The sequence below is a fragment of the Lygodium microphyllum genome, chromosome 8, assembly GCF_053477565.2.
Source record: "Lygodium microphyllum isolate KBCC chromosome 8, Lygodium_microphyllum_v1.1.10, whole genome shotgun sequence".
Lineage (NCBI taxonomy): Eukaryota > Viridiplantae > Streptophyta > Polypodiopsida > Schizaeales > Lygodiaceae > Lygodium > Lygodium microphyllum.
The window spans coordinates 138,383,933-138,411,571 of record NC_141142.1 but is presented as its reverse complement, the minus strand read 5'-3'; the positions used below and the strand labels follow the sequence as shown (position 1 = coordinate 138,411,571).

At 41.4% G+C, this 27,639-nt stretch overlaps 1 protein-coding gene across 1 annotated transcript; it reads left to right on the top strand.

Annotated features, from left to right (window-relative positions):
* The first annotated feature begins 982 nt into the window (after positions 1 to 982).
* LOC148032922 (pentatricopeptide repeat-containing protein At2g34400-like) lies at positions 983 to 8,315 on the top strand. Its single transcript, XM_087683974.1, has 4 exons — positions 983 to 1,091; positions 1,197 to 1,423; positions 7,140 to 7,517; positions 8,184 to 8,315. The coding sequence occupies exons 1-4, from the start codon at positions 983 to 985 to the stop codon at positions 8,313 to 8,315; spliced, it is 846 nt and encodes a 281-aa protein (XP_087540100.1).
* The last annotated feature ends 19,324 nt before the right edge of the window (positions 8,316 to 27,639 follow it).

The following is a 27,639-nucleotide window of genomic DNA, read 5'->3' as shown; positions in this document are numbered from 1 at the left end:
TTAAAAGACGGAATTGTGCAAAGGCATCTTTGTTGCATCGCGCATAGGACAAGGCATATAACACATAATGCATAGTTGTGATTTGTGTATAAAATAATCGTAGACGCCCATTAAATGATGTCCGAATAGTTGCAATGCATGGAAAGGATTTATGTACTTTGCGAATCGCATGGGATGATAATTACATCCTAGGTTGGGTTAAGTGCTAAGGAAGGATGAAGTCAATGATGAACTCATGGCATTCGCTCATGCGTGGAGTTCTTTATCAAAGTTTGAATGCATCTTCATTAAAAATATTAAAGCTTTGATTTCGTTGCATCATTATAGTTTAGGGCAAGAACTAGCGTCGGACCCAAGCGAACTACTTTACGCAGAAACACCAGGTCCGAAGTGAATTCACGTTGCACTTGGTTCAAGGAGAATGGGAAACGAGAGGGATGCAAAGCTCAACCTCTCTGCCATAAGGCATAGTCCCATTGCATTCCCCCTAAAACAACGTAAATCGGGTTCACTCTTAACTCTAGGTCAACGCTTTAGTTGTTCATGTTCTTTGACGATCCTCCTGTTGTCCATCGTGATTTGAGAAAAGTTCTCGGCCAACCGGGACCACCCATCCGTAGGACGGACCTATGACCCATCCTCCACACTTTTCTCGGGTTGTTTTAGTCATTTAATTACCTAACACATTAGTTGGACATGTAACAACCAGCTTCTTTAATTAACCCGTTGTCGTATTGCTGCGCATTCGAGGTGTGAAAACCACCCAAAAGTTGTGTGTGTGATTTGATACTTTGTACATACTTAGTTGTTGTGTTTACATTTATTTTCTGTGTATGAGTATAGTGGGGAGGAGTTTGGAGGCATAGTGGTGAGTCTATGTTAAGCAGTGGTTCACTGTATCCGGGCATACGAAAAGTCTGTCATCATCACGGAATCAAACGGGGAGCCATCTCCGCCATATCTGGCTGCAGGTCTTATTGACATGTATGGTAAATGTGGAAGCATGGTTAATGCTCAGAGTGTGTTTGATGGGATGTCTAAACAGGACTTGGTAATGTGGAATGCACTGATTACTGGTTATGCTCACCTAGGTGAGAGTGAAGATGTCTTCCTTATGATAGAGAGAATGAGGGAAGACAATATTCAACCGGATGGAGTTACATCTCTTAATATGCTTAATGTGTGCAGTCATATAGGTCTTGTGGACCAGGGTCAGAAATATTTTGAGCTGATGAGTAGCCGGTATGGCATTGGTCCAAGTATTAAGCATCAGAATTGCTTAGTTGATCTGGTTGGCCGTGCTGGCCAGCTAGACGAGGCTGTTGTATCAGCAGAAAATATGCTTTCTAAACCTGATGACGTGGTGTGGAACACTGTGTTGGGTGCATGTCAAAAGTGGGGTGATGTAGGGATCGGGAAACAGGTATTTGGACCACTGCTGTATATAGGTGAGACAGTTTGAACCTTAATTGGGAGTGGCTGGGGCCGCTTTTCTAAAAAAAAAAAGAGGAACCTAAAGGAAAGCAAAGGAAAGGATCGAAAAGGATGGGGGAGAAAAAGCTGATATGGAAGATAGCAGGGAAAGAGACGAGCTTTTTCAGAAAAAAAAAAGAGAGGACGAAAGCTGAAGAAGGAGGTGGGAAAAAAATGAGGTTCAAGAAAGGCTACACAGGGTGCCGAGAGTGAAAGGCGGAGAAGCAGACGAAGGCAAAGAACACAGGAACGGGAATCGTTACCTGACTGCATTTAGAATTCGGGACAGAGATGGTGCCATAAAGGTTCAGACCCGTTGCCTACTCGCTTATTCATATGCAACTGGTATATCCACACAGACAAATCATGATGATGACCACCACGATGAAGGTGAACTTAGAAGACGAAGGCCAAGGATGAGAAGAATTCTGTAACAAATCGATGAAACAATTATATTGTTAATCGTAAGATTTTACAGAAGAGCTCCATAGTTGCTGCTTCAATCTTCTCTCTCGGCAACATAGAGGAGGTCAATGCCCTACATTCATGACGAGTTCTTTCAAAACCATAGTCGAGAATTCCTAGTCTTTCCTTCTACTGTCTCCGCACCAATAGAAACTCGACCACGCCGTATCTGACTCTCAGAGCTCCGCCCTTTCATTACTTTTCTAGATACTGATCAAGACTTGACGTGCGAGAGTTGACGGCGGAGGGAGACGGCTCTGTAGAAGTAAAGCGCAGAGTTAACGATGGAGGGAGACGGCTCTGTAGGAGTAAAGCGCAGAGTTAACAATGGAGGGAGACGGCTTTTTTGGTGACAAAGCATAGAGAAGAAGACGAAGGAAGTCCATAAGCCTGCAATTAAACTAATGGCAGAAGACGGACGAGGGAGGGTGATCAAGATAAAGCTGTAGTGAAGGCGTGCGAAGAAAAAGAAAAAGGAAGAAAAGAAAACACAGAACTTGATGAGTGGAAGGAAGAGGAAGGAGCCAAGTCGAAGGAATCAACCTCCAGACAAAGATGACAACTAGGAAGATGAAATTGTTGCAGTAACAAGACGAAGGAAGCAGATGAAGCTTTGCAAGACGACGATAGGAGGAAGGACATTAAACAAGGTGAAGAAGGAGTCAAAAGCAGAAGCGGCCAGGGTCATCTCATATTCAAGCTGAGAGGAGAAAGAGAGCATAAGGTTAAAGCTAAAACTCTTATATTTAGTAAGAGTCCTTGAAGGGTAACTTGTCTTGGTTTAACTTTTTCAACTGAGAAGTCTAAATCTTTGGAGAAAATAGGAAGAAGAGCATTTGGATTTTGTAGGAAAAAGATTCTTGGAACTAGATTCACAGGACAATTGGTTATGCTTCATTGAACTTAAATAAAATAGAGTCTTGGCATCATTTTCTCATCTTTCTTATTTACTTGATTGATCTTCCATCTTGAAATTCATCAAGATCCTCTGTGGATGCGACTTTGCTTTCGAAAACCCTTCGATATCTTTGGTGAACCCGACGTGAAAGCGTCGTAGAAATTTCAGGATGGGAGATACTTCAGCCTCTATTTCAGCCTCTTCTACAATTCCAGCTGCGTCTACTTCAGCTCCATCAATGACTGCTGCGTCAAGTACTTCAACAGAGGATCTAAAGCAGATTTTGCAGAATATGTCCATGTATATGCAGCTCCAAAATCAGGAGACACAATTGTATATGCAGCAGCAGCAACAATTGCATCAACAACAGTTGTCTCAGGAAAGGCAACTCTATTCGGAGCAGGAGAATGCAAACAGCGCGACTAAGGCTATTGAAGCAGTTGAGAATGAGAAGAAGCTATTTGACAGCCGAAATGTTTCAGCATATTTGAAGACATATGAGATCAAGATGGGGTTTTTTGGAGTTCCAGCTAGACTTATGAGTAAGTACTTCCTTTGTCTTGTCACACCCGCTTTGAGGGAAAAAGTGACTGATCTTTTTATTCAAAATACACATTGGCAAGATTTTAAGAAGGCCTTGAAAGAAGAATACTTCCTTGAGGACTTTGGTATGGCTACTCGGCGGTCATTCCGAGAGTGGGTCTACATGCCAAACAAAGGTCTAGTTGCTTCAGAGTTGATTCGAGAATTTGAGGAGAGGTATAGTCAGCTTGATGCCATTGAACAAAGAGCATTGGATGTTGAAAAAGTTGAGCTTTTCTTGCAAGCTGCAGATCCTGCTCTTCAGGAAGAATTGGGAGAGCTTCTTGAGGATCGCACGAAGCCTATGGGTCTTAAAACGGATTGGCAGGATGCTCACGATGCAGTCTCGACTTTGACCAAGAGGAGGATATGGAAGACTCGCCTACAGAATGGTTCCATGACACCTACACCATCATCAGCTCCTATGCCTGCTTCTATCCCTGTTATTTCTTCTCCTCCTCAGCCAGTTTCTTGGCCTATGCCAGTGCCTATTGTTTCCACTCCACTATTCCTCCTGTTCCACAACCGATGCCTACACCTTCTGCTCCAAAACCATCCGCTCCATTGGTGCCGACCTCTCTTGATGACATAATCAAAGGCATAATAGATTTGACACTGGAGTCAGTCAAAGCGGAGTTGGTGGGAAAGTTGAAAGAGCAGTTTGCTTCGACTGCGCCTACTACTTCTTCTAGTGCTCCTACTGCACCTAGGAGTGCTCCTAGTGCACCTAGGAGAGATCGGAGATGTATTTGGTGCGATAGTACGGACCATCAGCATTGCAGGGATTGTGAATCTTTTCAGGATGCAAGGAGAAAGAATTTGGTATATTGGGGACAAGATGGTAAGATTTGGTTGACTGAGACAGGAGCTCCACTTGCTACCAACTTTGGTAAAGGTGGAATGAAGAAGTTAGTGGATGACATGGCTGCGCGTACTTCTTATGTGACAGCTAGAGGTGATGCTTCTGCATATGGAGTCCAGATTGAGAAGGGATCAGAGACTCAGTCAGCATTATGGACTTATGCTATGGAGACTGCAAACAAGGGAAAAATTCAGCAAACTGTTTTGACTAGTGCAGGCTCTAGCATCAGATCAGAGACAGGTTGGGACTCGCCTGTTGACAGGTACTCTATTTATGCTTATTTGGCTAAGTCTCAGGGAGCAGATGTACTTGTTGAGGAGAAGCGTAAGAGGCATGAAGAAAATCCAAGTGCAGCTAAGAAGACTAGAGGGGGTGAGTTTGTTACTCCACCTACTGCAGGACCGTCTTCAAGACCAGGGCCAGATCGACAGATGGAAGATGCTCAAAAGAGAGACAAGAGGCAAGAGCCTAGAGAGAGAAAGCAGCCAGGGTTTAGATTGATGTCCGATATCGAGACATCTACAGACATGAAGAAAATCTTTAATGACAAGATACTTGGCAGTGAGGTGACTTTCACTATTTCTGAGGTTTTGGGCATCTCGAAAAGAGAGTTTCAGGATCAGTTTCAGGAGGTCCTGAAGAGGAAAAGACATGCATTGTCTACCATTGATACACAGGGAGTTTTGATTGGGGAGTTGGATGAGGATGAGGATGAGGTTATGGTTGAGAATGCTTCTGATTTTCTGCAGGTAGAGAAGAGGGTTCAGCCTATGCATTATGCTGAAATTGATGAGCCTGTCTTGATACCGCGTAGTCACTTTTCGCGGAGCCATTGGGCTAGGGCAACTACAGAGACGATGGTAAAGATTGGAGAGAAACAGGTGCCTTATGTTGCATTGGTGGATCATGCTTCAAAGATTAATCTCATAGTTCGTGGAGTTTATGAGAGTAACAAATGGACTATGGATGTAGAGCATGGGTGGCGTATGAGAGCCACCAATAACACTGCAGGTGATTTATATGCTGCCTGTCCTAGTGTCAGGGTTTCTATTGGTGATGTAGAGGAGGATTTTCATTTCTTTGTGCAGGATTCATGCTCTTATCCTATAATTCTTGGACAGCCATTCATCACAGAGATGCGCATGGAAACAAAGGTAATGGATGATGGTTCTAGTTATGCACGGATTCGCAGTAAAGATGGTATGAGAGCAGTTCAGTTTATGACTCTGTGTGTGAACCATGTTAGAAACAGGGATACTCTCAGAGATGCACCTTTGCCCACTGTGAGGGATTCGGGATTTCATTAGGTACCGCCGTTTCGCGAGATGACGGTGGTACAGAGCAGAGGAGATTGGAGTTCTCGCCTCCTGGCAGCAGTGTTTTCTCCTCCGGTTTTGTTGGGATTTCAGCAAACAGTTTGGAGCTATCAGAAGACTTCTAGGTTGCCTAGAGCTACCAGGCAGTATATATGCAGGAAGGAGAAAAATTTGAAAAATGCAGGAATTTTGGAGGATGATGAGCACATAGATGGGATGTATGACTGTGTGATTTGTGCAGATACGATGACAGAGATGGGAGATATGCTGAAAACTGATATGCAAAGTTGTCACAGTAATGTATTAGTGGAGTCCCTGGACATGTTTCATGAAATTGCAGATTTTGTGTCACAGATTGAGTCAGAGGCTGAGGTAACTCAGCAAAGAGTGTTGAGTGCTGAAGAAATTCAGCAAACAGAGTTTCCAGCTGGTTATGATCAGCTTTCAGAGACACAGAGGGCTGAAAACTTTTAGCCAACAGAGTTTACTGCTGAAATATTTCAGCATCCAGAGTTTAGGGCTGTTCCTATGCAGTCCATAGAGCAGAAGGCTGAGGATATTCAGCCACCAGAGTGCAGAATTGCTGATTTACAACAAGATTTGAGTAATGCAGAGGATCATAATGAAGGCAGGGTTGGCACGAAATACAAGACTTTGGATAAGAAGATGGATTCTATAGGCAAGATTATGGAGTATTGTTCTACCACTTCAGAGATACAGAGATTCATTGGAGCTTGTGTGTTTTACATGATTTGGATACCCCATTTTGCACACATAGCAGATTGTTTATATGAGCTGTTTCGAAAGGGGCAGAAATTATTTTGGGATGAGAGCCACACTAGAGCCATGCGGAAAATGAGGAAGTTATTGCAGATTTTTTGGAAGATGGTGAAAAGATGGTTTGGGCCGTACATAGTCAGACATGTCTTTGATAATGCAACATATAAGCTGACAGAATTGGATGGGACAGTGCTTAGAGTACCTATTGCTGGAAAAAGAATCAAGATTTTCAAGAAAAAAGATGATGAAGATTATGCATTGGAAGAATTTGCAAGAGAAGAACAACGAGAAGAAACTCCAATGGAAGAGATAGATGATATGACAGATAATCTTGTTGAAATACCGGAAATGCATAATGAAGAGATTGATCTGTTTGTGGATCTCGATGATAATGATCATGGGTAGTTGGCCCATCCAGAGGATGCGCAGGATTAGAGGGGGTGGATGTCGTATTGCTGCGCATTCGAGGTGTGAAAACCACCCAAAAGTTATGTGTGTGATTTGATACTTTGTACATACTTAATTGTTATGTTTACATTTATTTTCTGCGTATGAGTATAGTGGGGAGGAGTTTGGAGGCATAATGGTGAGTCTATGTTAAGCAGTGGTTCACTATATCCGGGCATACGAAAAGTCTGTCATCATCACGGAATCAAACGGGGAGCCATCTCTGCCATATCTAGCTGCAGGTCTTATTGACATGTATGGTAAATGTGGAAGCATGGTTGATGCTCAGAGTGTGTTTGATGGGATGTCTAAACAGGGCTTGGTAATGTGGAATGCACTGATTACTGGTTATGCTCACCTAGGTGAGAGTGAAGCTATCTTCCTTATGATAGAGAGAATGAGGGAAGACAATATTCAACCGGATGGAGTTACATCTCTTAATATGCTTACTGTGTGCAGTCATATGGGTCTTGTGGACCAGGGTCAGAAATATTTTGAGCTGATGAGTAGCCGGTATGGCATTGGTCCAAGTATTAAGCATCAGAATTGCTTAGTTGATCTGCTTGGCCGTGTTGGCCAGCTAGACGAGGCTGTTTTATCAGTAGAAAATATGCCTTCTAAACCTGATGACGTGGTGTGGAACACTGTGTTGGGTGCATGTCAAAAGTGGGGTGATGTAGGGATCGAAAAACAGGTATTTGGACCACTGTTGTATATAGGTGAGACAGTTTGAACCTTAATTGGGAGTGGCTGGGGCCGCTTTTCTATAAAAAAAAAAGAGGAACCTAAAGGAAAGCAAAGGAAAGGATCGAAAAGGATGGGGGAGAAAAAGCTGATATGGAAGATAGCAGGGAAAGAGATGAGCTTTTTCAGAAAAAAAAAAGAGAGGACGAAAGCTGAAGAAGGAGGTGGGAAAAAAACGAGGTTCAAGAAAGGCTACACAGGGTGCCGAGAGTGAAAGGCGGAGAAGCAGACGAAGGCAAAGAACACAGGAACGGGAATCGTTACCTGACTGCATTTAGAATTCGGGACAGAGATGGTGCCATAAAGGTTCAGACCCGTTGCCTACTCGCTTATTCATATGCAACTGGTATATCCACACAGACAAATCATGATGATGACCACCACGATGAAGGTGAACTTAGAAGACGAAGGCCAAGGATGAGAAGAATTCTGTAACAAATCGACAAAACAATTATATTGTTAACCGTAAGATTTTACAGAAGAGCTCCATAGTTGCTGCTTCAATCTTCTCTCTCGGCAACATAGAGGAGGTCAATGCCCTACATTCATGACGAGTTCTTTCAAAACCATAGCCGAGAATTCCTAGTCTTTCCTTCTACTGTCTCCGCACCAACAGAAACTCGACCACGCCGTATCTGACTCTCAGAGCTCCGCCCTTTCATTACTTTTCTGGATACTGATCAAGACTTCACGTGCGAGAGTTGACGGCGGAGGGAGACGGCTCTGTAGAAGTAAAGCGCAGAGTTAACGATGGAGGGAGACGGCTCTGTAGGAGTAAAGCGCAGAGTTAACGATGGAGGGAGATGGCTTTGTTGGTGACAAAGCATAGAGAAGAAGACGAAGGAAGTCCATAAGCCTGCAATTAAACTAATGGCAGAAGACGGACGAGGGGGGGTGATCAAGATAAAGCTGTAGCGAAGGCGTGCGAAGGAAAAGAAAAAGGAAGAAAAGAAAACATAGAACTTGATGAGTGGAAGGAAGAGGAAGGAGCCAAAGTCGAAGGAATCAACCTCCAGACAAAGATGACAACTAGGAAGATGAAATTGTTGCAGTAACGAGACGAAGGAAGCGGATGAAGCTTTGCAAGACGACGATAGGAGAAAGGACATTAAACAAGGTGAAGAAGGAGTCAAAAGCAGAAGCGGCCAGGGTCATCTCATATTCAAGCTGAGAGGAGAAAGAGAGCATAAGGTTAAAGCTAAAACTCTTATATTTAGTAAGAGTCCTTGAAGGGTAACTTGTCTTGGTTTAACTTTTTCAACTGAGCATTCTAAATCTTTGGAGAAAACAGGAAGAAGAGCATTTGGATTTTGTAGGAAAAAGATTCTTGGAACTAGATTCATAGGACAATTGGTTATGCTTCATTGAACTTAAATAAAATAGAGTCTTGGCATCATTTTCTCATCTTTCTTATTTACTTGATTGATCTTCCATCTTGAAATTCATCAAGATCCTCTGTGGATGCAACTTTGCTTTCGAAAACCCTTTGACACCGTTAGGCAGTGGTTCTTTCATGTAATCTTATCACTTGACATAGAAAAACAATATCAGACAAGTTCCTTATTAACATGTTAACATATTTATCTTTGAAATACAAAGAGTCCAACCCGTAGGTTTATCCACAATCCGCTCGAAGGCTATCCAGCAATCCATAGGAATCACTAATCCAAGTTTCCGCCCGTAGACTAGTATGCGGGCCTCGAGATCTAATCCCGAATAACGTTAGCCTCTTGTGCAGGATCTGGAAGGCGAGGGATTTACGGTCAGACCCCCCTGGCACCCAAGCGTCCTCCTGCTCCAAGTAGCGCTCAACGGAGAGACATCTCGCGGCGGGTTCGATCCACTTTCCCGGCGCGGTCAACAACCCCCTTGGTTAGGGTCAGGCAGGCAGTTGGGGGTAACTGAAGCTGCCTCTCCCTTCAGGACTTCAACCTGAAGTATAGATATCAATTTATCTTTTAATTCATTGATTAAACAAAGCCAAATAGTGCTCTAAAATCTCTAGCAAGCACAAACATTTCCATTGATCGTTTTTGTTGGCAAACTGCTAAGGAATGAATCCTTCCTTTCGAATGCATCCAGCACTCGATCTGGGATGACTTGCAACTTGACAAGATTCCCTATATCCTCAGTTAGGGTGTACCCTATTAACCCAACTTGGTCAAACCTTAAGTTCGTTGGGTACTTCAGTTTCTGGTCTTTAATTTCCAATTAATCTTCCTTACTCAAGAAGGATACCAAAGTATTCATCCTCTTGCAAGATAACTTGTGTAAGGATCCGCCATCCTCGTTGCGAGAATTTGGCCTTTTTCTTGTGATCCAATCACAAGACCATATGACTCCGTACTTGCTGCGCAAGTGTCGCATCGTACTATGCGACAATGGAGTCACGAAACAATCTTTTTCAGGTTCTTTATACTGACGTCGTTAGACCTAGGGTTTCCAAGTTTCATCTTTGTAAGATTCCCAGGGACAAACCCTAGTTCACTTTACGATTACAATTCACTGTCCCTACATTCAGTGAATGTGGGAAAGTATTTAAGGTATAGGCATTTCCTGGAATTTAACTTATTCCGAACGAGTATTCCGCGACTTAGGTGTTTAGGTTTTATGCCAATTTGGTTAACTCTAGAAGATAATTTCGAGATTACTTCCACATGATTCGTTGACTATGCGTAAATTGATTTTTCAATCCTTAACTTATCGGTTTGAGGTCATGCAAGGTTAATTTCAACTAATCTTCTCTTTTCTTTGCGAACAAAATTCATGCTAAATAAGCAACCTTTATCTTGCTAATTTATGCAGTTGACAATGATAATTTGATAGAGTTTATGCATCGTAAGAATCATTTCATGATTTGCACTTTCCATGATGATTCATTGCAAAAAGAATAGGGGTTAATAGTGCGAGATGCAATTTTATACTTTTAGGTTTAACTGAAGTATACTATTTTAATGGGTAATAATCTAGCTCATAATTCATTTCAATGCATAAAGCTATTTGCTAGAAATACGTTTATGCTTTATTTATTCCTTTAGCATTGTTTGGTAAGCCAAATTATGGCATGCTTCCTCTCTAGCTAATTCAAGTATAGGGTTGTTTGGCATAGATACTTTTGTAGCCAGAGATCTGGCCGTTGATGGATTCTGTAAGATTAGGGAATTTAGGAATGCCTTGCGACTAAGTGCATCGGCAACTACATTCTCTTTCCCTGGTCGGTACTTGATTTTAAAATCATATTCCTCCAACACTTCAATCCACCGACGTTGCCTCATGTTGAGCTCATTCTGGGTAAAGATCCATTTGAGACTCTTATGATCGGTTACTAGAGTAAACTTGTTACCCAACAAGTAGTGTCTCCAAAGCTTTAGAGCATGGATGACAGCTAGTAATTCCAGATCATGCGTGGCATAATTCTTTTCATGGCTCTTCAATTTCCTTAAAGAGTATGCTAGGATGACCTTCCTGCATAAGTACACACCCCAAGACAAGAATGCTAGCATCAGTTACTACCTCGAACTCCTTATTGAGGTCAGGAAGTTTTAGAATAGGTGCTAATACCAAACTTTGCTTCAATATGTCGAAGCTATTTTGTTCAGAAGTTGACCATGTAATGGAAGTCTGCTTCTTTAGTAAGTCTGTAAGAGGTGCTGCAATCAAAGCATAGTTTTTGATGAAGACCCTATACCATCCTATCAATCCAAGAAAGCTACGTATCTCTTTGACGGATACTGGTATTGGCCATTCAAGCATATCTCTGACCTTGGCTGGGTCTACTGATATTCCTTCTGATGATACTATGAATCCCAGATATTCAATCTGACGCTTGAAAAATGCACACTTCTTCATTTTTTCATACAGCTTATGTGACCTCATTGTCTCAAGGACAATCCGAAGTTGAGGTTCATGATCTTCTTCCTGTTTAGAATAGACTAAAGTGTGATCGAAGAAGACAAGCACGAAATCATCAAGATATGGTCTAAAGATATCCTGCATTAATCTATTGAAGGTGGCAGGTGCATTTGTAAGCTCGAATGACATAACCAGGAACTCAAAGTGCCCATATCTTGTATTGAAGGCCGTCTTTGGGATATCTTCTTCTTTGATCCTTATCTGATAGTAACCTGACCTGAGATCAATCTTGGAAAAGATCTTTGCACCTTGAAGACGATCAAGAAGCTCATCTATTCTAGGAATAGGATACTTGTTCTTGACTGTTGATTGATTCAACCCTCGATAATCAATACATAGTCGAAGTGTCCCATCTTTCTTTTTCTAGAATAGTACTGGAGCTCCCCATGGTGAATTACTAGGCTGGATGTAGCCCTGATCTAACAGTTGCTTGAGTTATTCCTTCAACTCAATTACTTCTGGTATGGACATTCTATAAGGTCTCTTTGCAATTGGCGTAGCTCCAGGTACTAACCTAATCTCATGATCTGCTTCTCTTTGAGGCGGAAGTTCAATAAATTCTTCAGGGAATATGTCAGCGTATTCCTTTAGCCAAGAAGGTCCTTCATGAGACTCTTGCTTTTGATCTAACTTGTTGAGTTTGATCAGGTAAACGGGTAATCCTTTTCTGACTCCTTTTATGATCCGAGATACTTTGGCCAATTGGATTCTTGGCACTCCTGCCTCACCTTGAGTTGTGACAAACTCCCTTTCAGAGTTTCGAAAAGAAACTTGACCCTTTCCACAGTGAATCTAGGCGTCGTTGGGCTTAAGCTAATCCATTCCGAGTAGACACTCATGGATACCTAAATTCATGACCCTGAATTTGACCGAAGTCTTCTTTCCTCCCAGAAAGAATTCCACCTTAGCAGTTTGCCTGGTACAAGTTACCTCACGACCATTTGCCAATTCCACAAGCAGGGTAGGTGCTTCTACTATGGCTATTCCTAATATTTTTGCACATGCTGGTTAGATAAAGGAATGTGTACTGCCACAATCAATCAAGGTTTTGAAACCTTTACCTTGATAGTCCGACGGTGTCTGAATCACCGAGAACTGGCGATTCGGCCCTTTCTTGTGTAAAGCAACATGGACTGTCGCTCTTTCAAATTCTGCTTCCATGGTCGGATCTTCCTCTTCTTCTTCTTCTTCATATCTTTGCCTATTGGCAATGCAGGCAGTTCTTCCTCTTCCTCGGGTAGCGGCTCCTTGACCACGGCCTGCTCCTTGAAAAGGTGCTTGGCGATGTCCTCCACCAAGCTTGGGACATTGCCTCTTAAAGTGACCGGGTTCGTTGCAGTGGAAATAACGGAGGTTTTGGCCATTACTTTGAGTAGGAACAAAGTTGTTGACGTTATTCGTCCTTGCTTTCTTTCTTTGTCCTTGATTATGACCTTGAACTCTCTTCATTTGAGGTCTGAATGCTTCTCTGTTCGGGTCATTATAAGACCAAGTTTTGTTATCCCTTGGTCTAGATTGTACCTCCTGAATTATAGGTGCCGCTTGAATGAGTGCATCCTGAAGGTCTAATGGATGCATAGATTCGAGACGGGTATTTACTGGTGGATTTAAACCCGCACAAAATTTGGACACCTGCTGCGTCATGTCCATCTGTGGCGCATACTTTAAAAGTGAAACGAATTTAGAGTAGTATGTGTCAAGAGTGAGTCCTAGCTGTTTTAGCTCGTAGAACTCATTCATTTTCTGTGTGCGATATGCAGGTGGTAAGTATCTTCCCTGCACGGCTTTCTTCAGCGTCTCCCAGGTAACGGATCCCTCTGCGATCCCTTGATCCCTGCATCATTGCTTCCACCAAATTCTAGCTTTGTCGGTGAGCTTTAACTTGGCGAGCATAGCCTGATTGGTGGGTACAGTACCAGCTGCTTCGAGGTAATCCTCCATAGATTCAATCCAAATTTCAGCATCAGCCTGGACGAATCTGCCTCTCCCGTCAAGTGGATCACAGCAGTACTTGATGTAGGCGACGAATTAGAAACCTGTACCTGGGGTTGTGCCTGAATAAAGGTTTTCTTAATGTTATTATATGATAATCGACGTTAGCTTATATGACATCTTTAATTCGGCTATCTCATAAACAATGTAGCTGTTTAACTTTTTATCAACTCTTATACATAGCCAGGCATTGATAAAAAGAAGTCTTTATTTGTATTTACATGGGCATAGCCCTTTCGAATACAACGTTCCCTGTGATGATAAGTCAATTGTTACATTTAGTTTGGGGAGAACAACGTTGTATTGCATTTATCTACAGGAACTGTGTAATAGTAGGGTTTTGGGTCATGGATCTTCAGGAATTGATAAGTCATTGAAAGTTCAGGATATCCTTTCCGTTGGAATCCATACTTCTCATGGCAGCCCAACACTTTAATCTTGTCGGTGGGGATTACATGGGTTACTTCCTCATATACATATGAATTCATTTCAACCCTCCGACCTTGAATATGTAAAGTCAAATTTACGTGAGCTTCCACAAAAACGAACAGCTTCACGACTTTTAAGTCTTTCAACCACTTGATCCTTTTTAGGTTGGTCTGTAGATAAGCAAACCGGTGGGCGGCTATATAGTAGATTCCTGAAGACCCCATCCATATTCGTTCTATGTATAAAGGTGATGGATTATAAATCTGCTCCAGGATGTTCATCATCCCAATTCTTTGTCTATAAAGCGGAGAATGCATTGCAGTCATAAACATGACCCGAAATACCAAAAACTTATTCCACGCTTCGTAATTCTGCAAGATAGCATTGAAGGTAAGAAAATGTTTGGACAGCAACAATTTCTTTACTTCATTTTATTGAGATTTTATAAAAGCAATTCCGTTATTGGTCGGCTCTAATACCAACTGTAACGTGACCACTAGTATCATCCAGGACACGTCTTAGTAGTCCATCGGAAAGGATGTCTAGAAAGCTCCGCCCGTCACTCGCATGGAATGATACGGGACTTGCGATCTAGGTCTTCCTGCGTCTGCCACGTAGCAGAAGTATCCTGGCCGTTCCCACTTAGGATCGACCGAAATTAGGGTTTTTTTTATTGGTCATTACCTAATAACAACTAGCGTCGGACCCAAGCGAACTACTTTACGCAGCAATGCCAGGTCCAAAGCGGATTCACACTGCACTTGGTTCAAGGAGAATGGGAAACGAGAGGGATGCAAAGCTCGACCTCTCTGCCATAAGGCATAGTCCCATTCCGTTCCCCTAAAACAACGTAAATCGGTTAAGACATAACTCTAGTTCATCGCTTTCATTTTTCGTTTCTTTGACGATCATCCCGCTGTTCTTCGAGATTTTGAGAAAAATTCCCGACTAACCGGGACCACCCAACCGTAGGGCAGACCCATGGCCCATCCTCCGCACTTTCCTCGGTTTGTTTTAGTTATGTAATTATCTAACACATTAATTTGACATATAACAATTAGCTTCTTTAATTAATCCGTTAAGCACTGGTTCCTTCACGTAATCTTATCACGTGACATAGAAAAACAATATCAAACAAGTTCTTTATTAACATATCATCATTTTTATCTTTGGAATACAAGGAGTTTCGCCCGTAGGCTGGTCCATAATCCGCCCGAAGGCTATCCATTAATCCACAGGGATCACTATTCCAAGCTTCCGCCCGTAGACTAGTATGCGGGCCTCGAGATCGAATCCCGAGTCACGTTAGCCTCTTGTGCAGGACCCGAAAGGCGAGGGATTTACGGCCAGAGCCCCCTGGCACCCAAGCATCCTCCTGCTCCAAGTAGAGCTCAATGGAGAGACCTCTCGCGGTGGGTTCGGTCCACGTTCCCGGCACGGTCAACAACCCCCTTGGTTAGGGTCAGGCAGGCAGTCGGGGGTAACTGAAACTGCCTCTCCCTCCAGGCCTTCAACCTAAAGTATAGATATTCATTTAATTTGTAATTCATAAATCAAACAGTGCTCAAAAATCTCTAGCAAGCACAAACATTTCCATTTAATCGACCTTGTTGTTTGGCAAACTGCTAAGGAATGATTCTTTCCTTTCGAATGCATTAGCACTCATTCCAAGGTGTCTTGCAACTTGGCAAGATTCCTTATATTCTGGGTTAGGGCGTACCTTATGAACCCAACTTAGTCAACCCTAAAGTTTATTAAATACTTTAGTTTCTGGTTTTTAACTTTTCTTATTTAGAAGGATATCAAAGAATACATCCTTTTGCAAGATAACTTGCGTAAGGATCTGCCATCCTTGTTGAGGGTATTTAACCTTTCTTCCTGTGAATCATTCACAAGACTATATGACTTCCTACTTGCTGCGCAAGTCCTGCATCGTAATATACGATGAAATAATCCGTTTTAGTTTCTTTAAGCTGACGTTTGTTGGACCTAGGGTCTCTTTTTAAGAACCTCAGGGAAAAACCCTAGTTCTTTTACATTTACGAATTTATTGACCCTACAATCAAGGAAGATAGTCAAGTGTTTAAGGTATAAACGTTTCTTGGTCTTTAAGTCATTCCCAAGGCATATTTCGCAGCATAGGTATTTCTAAGTTAACATTAATTCAGTTATCTTTTAGGAGGTAATATTGAGATAACCTCGACACGATTTGTTATCCTTGTGACAATTTATTTTTCAGTCCTAAACTTTAATGCTTTGAGGTTAGGTAAATTCAATTAATCTTCCTTTTTCCTTGCAAACGAAACTCATGCCAAATAACAATCTTTTCCTTGCTAAGATATGCAATTAGCAATGATAACTTCCTAGAATTCAAGCAACGTAAGAAACCTTTCATGAATTTCATCTTCTACGATGATTCGTTGCATAAAGGAATAGGGGCTAATGGTGCAAGATGCAGTTTTTATACCTTCAAGATTTAGCCGAAATATACTACTACATTAGGCAGATAATCTTGCTCGTAATTCGTTTCAAAGCATGATGCTATTTGAAAGAAACCATGTTTATTATATTAGCATTTTTGCATGTTTAATTAAACTAAACTCCTTCATCGTAAATAACTAGGACAAAAATATATCTTATCCCAGACAATTCATCTTGCATGATTAAATTAAAACCGATATAAAACCAAGAAGGAAAAACCTAGTTTTGAGGTGAGATATCCACATGGATACCGGGAGATGACCCTCCCGCAGCTACTCCTTGGACTTTCTTAGGCGGCATCGTAGTTCGAACGTGAAGGCAATTTTTACTCTTTCTTTCGGATTTCCACCGTCTCTCTTTCGAGGCAAGAAGTCGTTCAAAAAGTTGACCACGAGAAGGAATAATAAGACCTTTAGGTTCTTAGCTTCTTCGGAGAGGGAAAGGTTTATAAAGCCTAAAAAGGCCCTTTAGGATATATACACGACAAAAAAAATTGTGCGTGAGTGTGGCTTCGCAACATACGCACCTTGAGAGATATTTGGGCATGGGAGTGAAAGGACTTAGGGGTTTTCAAACCTAGGGGGAAAATTCGAAGGGTAACATAAGGGATTATAGCACGGGGAGAAGGTGTGAAGGAAAAAGTGTACATGGGGGTAAGGGCTTAGGGGGTGTGTTAAAAGGAGTATGGGGGATGGAAGGGAAAAAAGGATTATGAGGGGGGGTGAAGGGTAAAAGGAATATGAGTATAGGAGGGGGGGTTGAGGGGTTTAAAAACCCGGGGGAAAATGATGGAGTAGAAGGGTTATGGGTATAGGAAGGGGGGCTTAGAGGAGGCCCCCCTTAGAAGCTTCAAGAAGCTTCTTGGAGCTTCTGTGGGGGTTTTAGGGAATGTCAAGTGGTTGCAACTTCCCTGGCATTTTGACATGTTCGGCTTTGATACGTTGACAAAACAAACACTCAATGACATATTTGAGAACATCACCTTTAAGCCTCTCCCAATAGTAGCTCTTCCTAACTGCATTGAGAGTCTTCGCATAGCTAGGATGTCCTAAGAAAGGGGAATCATGAGCTTCCCACAATATCTTCTGCTTAAGTGACTGGCTTGCCAGTATACATAGCCTCATTCTAAAGTAGACAATTCCACTATTGATAGAGAATTCATGATACTTTTCCTGTAGCTTTTGGTCCTCGTCCTTGATAGGGATCTCTCTTAACAACTTTTTATAGGCTGGATCATGGCATGCTTCCTCTCTAGCTAGCTCAAGTATTGGGTTGTTTGGCATGGACACCTTTGTGGCTAGAGATCTAGTTGTTGATGGGTTTGGCAAGATTAAAGAATTAAGAAATGCCTTGTGACTGAGTGCATCGGCAACTACATTCTCCTTTCCAAGTCGGTATTTGATTTCAAAATAATTCTCCTCCAGTACTTCAATCCACCGATGTTACCTCATGTTGAGCTCATTCTGGGTAAAGATCCACTTGAGACTCTTATGATCAGTCATTAGAGTAAACTTGTTACCCAACAGGTAGTGCCTCCAAAGCTTTAGGGCATAGATGACAGCTAACAGTTCTAGATCATGGGTAGCATAATTCTTCTCATGGCTCTTCAGTTTCCTTGAAGAGTACTATAGGATGACCTTCCTGCATGAGCACACATCCTAAGGAAAGCGTGCTAGCATCAGTTACTACATCGAACTACTTATTACTGAGGTCTAGAAGTTTTAGGATAGGTGTTGATACCAAACTTTGCTTCAATCTATCAAAGCTGGTTTGTTTGGGAGTTGACTATGCAATAGATGTTTGCTTCTTCAGTAAGTCCGTCAGAGGTGCTACAATCAAAGCATAGTTTTTGATGAAGATCCTATACCATCCTGTCAATCCACAAAAAATACGTATTTCTTTGACAGTTGTTGGTATTGGCCATTCTAGCATATCTCTGACTTTGGTTGGGTCCACTGAGATTCCTTCCGCTGATATGATGAATCCCAGATATTCAATCTGACGCTTGAAGAATGCACATTTCTTCATCTTAGCATACAACTTGTGTGACCTCATTATCTCAAGGACAATCTAAAGTTGGGGTTCATGATCTTCCTCCTATTTGGAATAGACTAAAGTGTCGTCGAATAAGACGAGTACGAAGTCATCAAGATATGGCCTAAAGATATCCTGCATTAACCTGTTGAAGGTGGTAGACGCATTCGTAAGCCGGAATGACATAACTAAAAACTCAAAGTGCCCATATCTTGTGTTGAAGGCCATCTTTGGGATATCTTCTTCCTTGATTCTTATCTGAGAGTAACCAGACTTGAGATCAATCTTGGAGAAGATCTTCGTACCCTGAAGATGATCAAGAAGCTTATCTATTCTAGGAATAGGGTACTTGTTCTTGACAGTTGATTGATTCAGCCCTCTGTAATCAATACACAGTCGAAGCATTCCATCTTTCTTTTTTTGGAACCGTATTAGAGCTCCCCATGGTGAATTGCTTGGACGGATGTAGCCCTGATCTAGCAGTTGCTTGAGTTGTTCCTTCAGCTCAATTGCTTCCAAGATGGACATTCTATAAGGTCTCTTTGCAATTGGCGTAGCTCCTGGTACTAGCTTGATCTCATGATCTACTTCTCTTTGAGGCGAGAGTTCTGTTAACTCTTCAGGAAATACGTCCGTGTATTCCTTTAGCCATGAAGGTCCTTCAATAGATCCTGCTTCTGATCTAGCTTATTGAGCTTAATTAAGTAGACAGGTAGTCCCTTTCTGACTCCCTTTATAATCCGAGATGCTTTGGCCAATTGAATTTTTGGCACTCCAGCCTCACCTTGAGTTGTGACTAAATCCCCTTCAGAGTTCCAAAAGGAAATTTGGCCCTTTGCACAATGAATGTGGGCGTCATTAGGTGTAAGCCAATCCATTCCGAGTAGACACTCATGGATACCTAAGTTTATGACTCTGAATTTGACCGAAGTCATCTTTCCTTCCAGAAAGAATTCCACCTTAGCAGTTTGCCTGGTACAAGTGACCTCACGACCATTTGCTAATTCCACAAGCAAGGTAGGTGCTTGTACTGTGGCTATTTCTAATCTTCTTGCACAAGCTGGTGAGATAAAGAAATGTGTACTGCCATAATCAATCAAGGTTTTGAAACCTTTACCTTGATAATCCGACGGTGTCTGAATCACCGAGAACTGGCAATTCGGGCCTTTCTTGTGTAGAGCGGTATGGACTGTTGCCTTTTCAAACTCTGCTTCCATGTCGGATCTTCTTCTTCGCACATTTCCTTGTTGGCAACGCAGGCGGTTCTTCCTCTACCTCGGGTAGCGGCTCCCTGTCCATAGCCCGTTCCTTGGAAAGGTGCCTGGTGATGTCCTCCTCCAAGCTTGGGACATTGCCTCTTGAAATGTCTTGGCTCGTTGCAGTGGAAACAATGGAAGTTCTGGCCATTTCTTTGGGTAGGGACAAAGTTATTGGCATTATTATTCCTTGCTTTCTTTCTTTGTCCCCGATTCTGACCTTGAACTCTCTTCATTTAAGGTCTATATGCTCCTTTGTTTGGGTCATTATAAGACCAAGTTTTGTTACCTCTTGGTCTAGCCTGCACCTCCTGAATTATAGGCGTAGCTCGAATGAGTGCATATTGAAGATTTGATGGGCACATAGATTCGAGATGCGTATTCACTGGTGGGTTTAAACCAGCACAAAATTTTGACACCTGCTATGTCATGTCCATCTGTGGCGCATACTTAAGAAGTGAGACGAATCTAGAGTAGTATGCGTCAAGAGTGAATCCCAGTTGTTTCAACTCATAGAACTCATTCATTTTCTGCGTGGGATATGCAGGTGGTAAGTATCTTTCTTGCACGGCTTTCTTTAGCTTCTCCCAGGTAACAGATCCTTCCGTGATCCCTTGATCTCTGCACCATTGTGTCCACCAAAGCCTAGCTTCGCCGGTAATCTTTAGCTTGACGAGCATAGCCTAGTTGGCGGGTGCAGTACCGGCTGCTTCAAAGTAATCCTCCATAGATTCAATCCAAATTTTAGCATCCGCTTGGACAGTCCTACCTTTCTCATCAAATTCGGGCGGCTTAATCTACTTGAGAAGAAACTTCTTCTCTTGGATTACAACAGTACTTGATGTAGGAGGCAAACTGGGAATCTGTACTTGGGGTTGTGCCTGGATAAAGGTTTCTTAACATTATTACTCATTAATCGTTATGATTTATATTTCATCTCCATTTCAGCTATCAACCAAGCAATCTAGCCATTTAACTTTTTATCAATTCTCATAGACAAAAACAGACATTGATAAAAAGAAGTCCTATTCCATTGATATGGGCGTAACCCTTTCAGAGTACAATATTTCCTGAGATGATAAAGCAACTGTTACATTTAGTTTGGGGAGAATAATTTTGTATTACATTTATCTACAGGAACTGGATAATAGTATGATTTCGGATCATGGATCTTCAGGAATCGGTAAGTCATCCGAAGATTAGGGTATCCTTTCCTTTGAAACCCATTCTTCTTATAGCATCCCAACACCTTGATCTTGTCATGGGGATTACACGGGTCACTTCCTCATATACATATGAGTTCAGCTCAACCCTCCCACCTCGGATATGTAAAGTTGAGTTTACGTGAGCCTCCACAAAAATGAACAGCTTCACGATCTTCAGGTCTTCCAACCACTTGATTCTCTTTAGGTTGATCTAAAGGTATGCAAACCGGTGAGTAGCTATATAGTAGATTCCTGAGTTACCCGTCCATCTTCGTTCCACGTACAAAGGCGATGGATTATAGATACGATCTAGGATGTTCATCATCTCAACCCTTTGTCGATAATCCGTGGAATGCATCACAGTCATAAACATGACTCGGAACACTAAGAACCTGTTCCATGCTTCATAATTCTGCAAGACAGCATGCAAGACAGCATCAAAGGTAAGGAAATGTTTGGAACAACAACATTTGCTTTACTTCTTTTTATTAAGATTTCTTAAAAACAAATCCTTCGTTGGTTTTCTCTGATACCAACTGTACCGTGTCCACCTATTCCCTTCAGGACACGTCTTAGCAGTCCATCGGAAAGGAGATCTAGAAAGCTCCGCCCGGCACTCCCATGGAATGTTACAAGATTTGCAATCCAGGACTTTCCGCGTCTGCCCCTGTAGCAGAAGTATTCTAGCCATTCCCACTTAGAACCAACTTGAATCTCAGGGTTTCCCCTAATGGTCATTTCTAGAATGGCAACTAGCGTCGAATCCCGAAGAGCGAACTACTTTACGAAGAAATGCCAGGGCCGAAGCGGGTTCACGCTGCACTTAGTTCAAGGAGAATGGGAAACGAGAGGAATGCAAAGCTCAACCTCTCTACCATAAGGCATAGTCCCATTCCGTTCACCTAAAACAACGTCAATCGAGATTATTATAACTTAGACTCTAGGTCAATGCCCTTGCTGTTTGAAATGATCTTCTTGCTGTCCATCATGATTGAGAAAAGTTCTCGGCCAACCAGGACCACCCATCCGTAGGACGGACCCATGGCCACATCCACCGCACTTTCCTCAATTATTTTAGTTGTCTAATTACCTACCACATTTAGTTGTACATGCATCAAACAGCTTCCTTAATTAGTCTGTTAGGCACCGATTCCTTCACATAATCATAGCACTTGACATAGAAAAGCAGTGTCAAACAAGTTCCTTTTCAACAAGTTATCATATTTATCTTTGAAATACATTTATAAAGTCCAGCCCGTAGGCTTATCCATAATCCGCCCGAAGGCTATCCAACAATCCACAGGGATTATTAATCCAAGATTCCACCCATAGACTAGTATGCCGGATCTAATCTCGAGTCACGTTGGCCTCTTGCGTTCTCCTGCTCCAAGTAGCGCTCGACGGAGGGACCTCACGCGACGGGTTCGGTCCACCTTCCCGGCGCGGTTAACAACCCCCTTCGTTAGGGTCACGCATGCAGTCGGGGGTAACTGAGGCTGCCTCTCCCTTTAGGCCTTCAACCTGAAGCATTAGATATATTTTCATCCTTTAGATCCTTGAGCAAACAAAGCAAACATTGTTGTTTAAAACTGATACAAGCATAATCATTTCCAGTGGTCGTTATTTTGGCCAACTACTAAGCAGTGAATCCTTCTCTCCGAATGTGTCCAACATTCGATCCGGAATCAATTGCAACTTGGCAAGATTCCCAAGGGTTTGCTTGTTAACCCTTATATCCTTGGGTTAGGGATGTACCCTATTAACCCGCTATTTTTAGCGATGTTTTATTATTGTTCACGTTCTTTGCTCGACCGAAATAGCACTTTTCTTATACGCGTCATCTCGTCTTGCACATTACGCCTCTCTATTTTGGGCTTTCTTTTTAGTCACTCAATACTTTTCGTCGTTCTTACGTGCATCTCCCTATTTTGATTGTCATGCATCTCAACTACGCTCGTCTTGATCATGGTTTACAGATTCTGTGATCTCATCATATTTGTTTTCTCTCGACATACAAGCATGGCCAATTGCGTAATTGTTAACGGATATCCGTCTGGCCAACGTTCGGTTCCCTTCTTCCAAGGACAGGGCTTTCCTGGGTGGAAAGCAAAGATGATGCTAATTCTTGAAGGTGACGAATTATTTGATATTGTTTTGGGTGACCTGTCTTGTCCAGTTCAACCTATTGATGTGATGAATAACAATTCTGTGATTACTGATGTTTCATTATTTGAACAATGGAAAATTGATCATACTGATTGGATTCGTCATGACAAAGCGGCTCATCGTTATATATTGTCTGCACTTCCTGACTCACTTATGTTGGATGTCTTTCATCTGGAAACCTCTCATGCTATTTGGGAGTATCTTATCTCAACGTTTGAGAAGAAATAGGTCACCGAAATTTTATATCTCCAAACTTGTTTGAAGAATCATCAATATAAGGTTGGTACTTCTATGCACTCTCATATCGAGGCTTTTAAAGACATTATCAATCAGCTTGGTGCTGCCGGCACTCCTGTTGCTAAAAATCAGATTGTTACTCAACTTCTTCATACCATCAAAGATCCTTTATATGACAATATCATCACTATTTTGTCTAACAAGGATGATATCCACTTTGACAAAGCATGTATATCTCTTATTGAATATTCTCAATGTCATGAGTATCATTTGGAAAAATCTGATATTGTTTTGGTCACTCACGAACAAAGGGATTTTGATGCTGCTTTTGTTGCTTGCAAGCGTCCCGCTTCACGTTTTCAGCAGGGTGGACGCCCTAATCAAGGTAGTAAATATTCTCGTCTTGCTTATCCTAACAAACATTGTTCTTATTGTGATAAGAAAGGCCATGTGGCTTCCGATTGCTGGGCACGTCAATATGATGAGGAGCATGGAGTTACTACAAAGCAACGTCGCTCGTCCAAAAGTTTTCCTCCTTGTGATTATTGTGCACATACACATCATCCATCTCGTCGTTGTTATAAATGCAGATATGATGAAGAACATTCTCGAGCTTATATTGTTCAACAAACTACAACTGATGATGATCATACTCATCAGGAGCTCAATTTCATCCATCATGATATCTCTCCAGAAAAGGTACTTCATGTTCATGATGGTTCTCTATTCATCGTTGATTCAGGTGCCACTGGAAACATGACATACCAATCGTAGTGGCTTCATAATTATCATTCTCTTCCTGTCAAGAAGTTTGTTTACCTTGCGGATGATACGACTTGTCAAGTCAAAGGAGTGGGTGATTTATATCTGGGGACTGTTTCATCCACTAGAATATTAAGAGGAGTTCTTCATATTCCAGATTTGCAAAGAAATCTTCTTTCTGTTGCTCGTCTAGTTGATCTTGGTTTGTTTGTTGGCTTTGATCATAATCAATGTCATATAGAGAAAGATGGGCATACTATAGCAGTGGCTCCTTGACATGGTAATCTATTTGAGCTATCATTGAACGATACAGTTGCAAATGTTGTTACTCCCCTCGAGATGCAGATTGCAAATTATGGCATCAACGATTTGCACACTCCGATTTTGCCAAAATTCTTGATCTTCATCGTCATGGTCTTATGCAAGGTATGGATCTTAAATCTCATCCACGTATGGAAATATGTGAGTACTGTACACTTGGAAAACACCATCGTTCACCTTTCCACACTTCTACTTCATCACATTCCTGTGCTCTCTTGGATTTGGTTCATACCAATATTTGTGGTCCTTTTCCTGCCTCAAAGTCTCAATATCGATATTTTATAACTTTCATTGATGATTTCTCACGGTACACACATGTCTATCTTCTTCGATATAAGTCTGAGGCTTTATCTATATTTAAACAATACAAGATAAGTGTGGAGCTTCATACTGGATTCTCTATAAAGACGCTTCGCAGTGACAATGGCAGTGAATATGTATCCAATCTATTTGATGACTTGTGTAAGGATCAAGGTATTCATCATGAGTTTACAGTTCCTTATTCTCCTCAACAAAATGGTGTTGCTGAGCGTAAAAATCGCACTATTCTTAATGCTATACGTTGCATGCTTATACACTCTGGTTTGTCTCGAAAGTTTTGGACTGAAGCACTTCTAACAACTGTTTTTATTCAAAATCATCTTCCAACTACTACACTTGCTGGTAAAATTCCTTTAACAATCTGGACAGGGAAGACACCTTTCGTCTCTCACTTTCGCACATTTGGCTGCATTGCTTATATTCATGTGCCCAAGGACACTCGACATAAGTTGGATCCTCCAGGTTTGAAGGTTATTTTTCTTGGTTATTCAGATCATTCCAAAGGTTACAAATTTTATGATCCTTCTACTCAAAAGGTTATCATTAGTCGTGATGCTATATTTGATGAGAATGATCATAAACCTCCTTCACCTCCAAAGAAGATTGATGAAAATTTGGAGATCTATGTCGATCTTCCTATTGAGATAGAGCATGGATTCTATTCTATTGAATATGATGTCTTTGATGATGCTATGTCTGTCCAAGAGGATCCAATATCGTATATGGAAGCTATCAATTCGTCTCAAAGGGATCAATGGCAAGAAGCTATGCAAGTTGAGTACGATTCTTTAATCTCCAAAGGTACATGGATTCTTACTGAACTCCCCACAAATCATGTTCCTATCAAATGTAAATGGGTTTATAAAACCAAGACCAAAGCTGATGGCTCATTTGATAAGTTCAAAGCACGACTTGTTGCAAAAGGTTACTCACAGATTGCAGGAGTAGATTATCGAGAAACATTTTCTCCCGTTGTGCGCTCCACAACTGTTCGTATGATTTTGGCTTTTATAACATTATTTGATCTAGAAATTCACCAAATGGATGTTAAAACGGCTTTTCTCAATGGAGATCTTGAAGAAGAAATCTATATGGAGCAACCTGAAGGTTTTATGATTGCAGGAAAGGAGCATCTTGTATGCTAGCTTCATCGTGCATTATATGGATTGAAGCAAGCCTCTCGTGCTTGGTATATTAAGATTGATCAGTTCCTCACATCTAAAGGTTTTGTTGCATGTTTTGCTGACCCAAATCTTTACATCAAAAGGGAGGACAAATATTTTATTATTCTTGCTCTATATGTTGATGATACTATTCTTGTGTTAAATAATATTGCTTTCTTGAATGCTATGAAGAAGCTTTTATCGACTGCATTTGAAATGGTGGATCTTGGTGAGATACATTCTTGTTTGGGTATTCAAGTTCAACGACACCGACAACAAGGCATTCTTCTTCTTCGCCAGACAAAGTTTATTAATGATATTGTTAAGAAGTTTGGGTTGACAAATGCTCACTCTGCCAACACTCCCATTCTTTCAAGCTCTACCAAGGCTAACTTTTTGGGACAGTATCTTTCTTCCCCTTCCACTATTCATTGGAGTGCTGCAAAACGTATTCTTAAGTACCTCAAGGGTACTAAGGAATTTGGTCTTATTTATCGTCGTCAAGAGGATTCTTCTTTATCCTCTTTAACTTCTCTTGACCTTATTGGATATACAGATGCTAATTGGGCAAGTTCACACTTATCCATGTGATCTACAAGTGGGAATTGTTTCTTTGTAAATGGATGTTTGGTTTCTTGGTCCAGCAAGAAACAACGATGTGTTGCAGTTTCTACAACTGAGGCCGAATATGTTGCTGCATCATTAGCAGCTCGCGAGCTAGTTTGGCTTCGATAGCTACTTGCAAATTTGGGACATCCTTCATCATCTAGTACAACTCTTCGATGCAATAACCAAAGTGCTATTAGTCTTACCAAAGACTATATACAACATAGTAAATCAAAGCATATTGCTATTCATTATCATTATGTTCAACATGAAGTCAAGAAAGGTTTCATTATTGTGGAGCATTGTCCCAGTGATCAAATGGTTGCAAACATCTTCACAAAAGCTCTTAGTGAAGCTCGCTTTAGTTCATAGTAAATCATTTTTGTATTATAGGTATGTGTAGGGGCTCGGGTTTTTCCCTTGTTCTCCCCAAGGGTTTTTTCACTCGCATCCAGAGACCTTTGTTTGAGTGGGGATGTAACAACTATATATATCATCTCTCACTTGACTTGGGTCTCACCTATATATAGTAACTCTACATCAATATGAATCATTCTTTGGGAGCATGTCTTGTGTATCTCTCTTGTACTCTCTCTCTCTCTCTCAACACACCCGTCATGGATCTTCAAGTACTATTTTTCTTAAATAAAAATAGCTAGCACGCCTTTATCCATGAACAAACAACAGAAGTGGCATGCGTAAAATAAGATTTTATTCGATTTCTACATATAATTTCTTTGAGGAATTCTTAACCGCGAATTCCAAGGGGTAACTTGGGTTTGTGTACAAGATGATCCTAAGTGAGTACGAGGAAGGCAAAAAGATCTATTATTTTGAAATTTTTTTGTTGATCAAATGAAATCTCGGATGGACAATCACGAACGCTAATCCTTGGTATATAAGAGACCTTGAGATGCAATTGCCAAATGATATTATTTGTAATTAAACTAACAAAGTTTTTCTTTTATTGTGAGCAAAGACCCACAAAACTCTAAAGGGAGTTATCCTCAAGTATGAAATTCTTGCTTAAATTCAGTCCAAACTAATCCCCAAGGAAGAGTAAGTCCAAGAAGACTATTGGAAGGTATTGCTACTTATGTTGATTTGTGTCGAAGTTATTTTGCCACTTATGATAATTTACCTTGATGTTATTATTTTTGGAAAGAAAAGATTTGCCTTGGAAATAA

What these genes read in the sequence shown, in the direction of transcription:
- LOC148032922 (XM_087683974.1), top strand. Translation starts at nt 983, where the DNA reads ATGTATGGTAAATGTGGAAGCATGGTTAATGCTCAGAGTGTGTTTGAT. An exon ending in ATGTAGGGATCGGGAAACAG is followed by an intron (nt 1,424 to 7,139) that starts GTATTTGGACCA and finishes ATGTCTAAACAG; the next exon opens with GGCTTGGTAATGTGGAATGC. An exon ending in ATGTAGGGATCGAAAAACAG is followed by an intron (nt 7,518 to 8,183) that starts GTATTTGGACCA and finishes CCGCACCAACAG; the next exon opens with AAACTCGACCACGCCGTATC.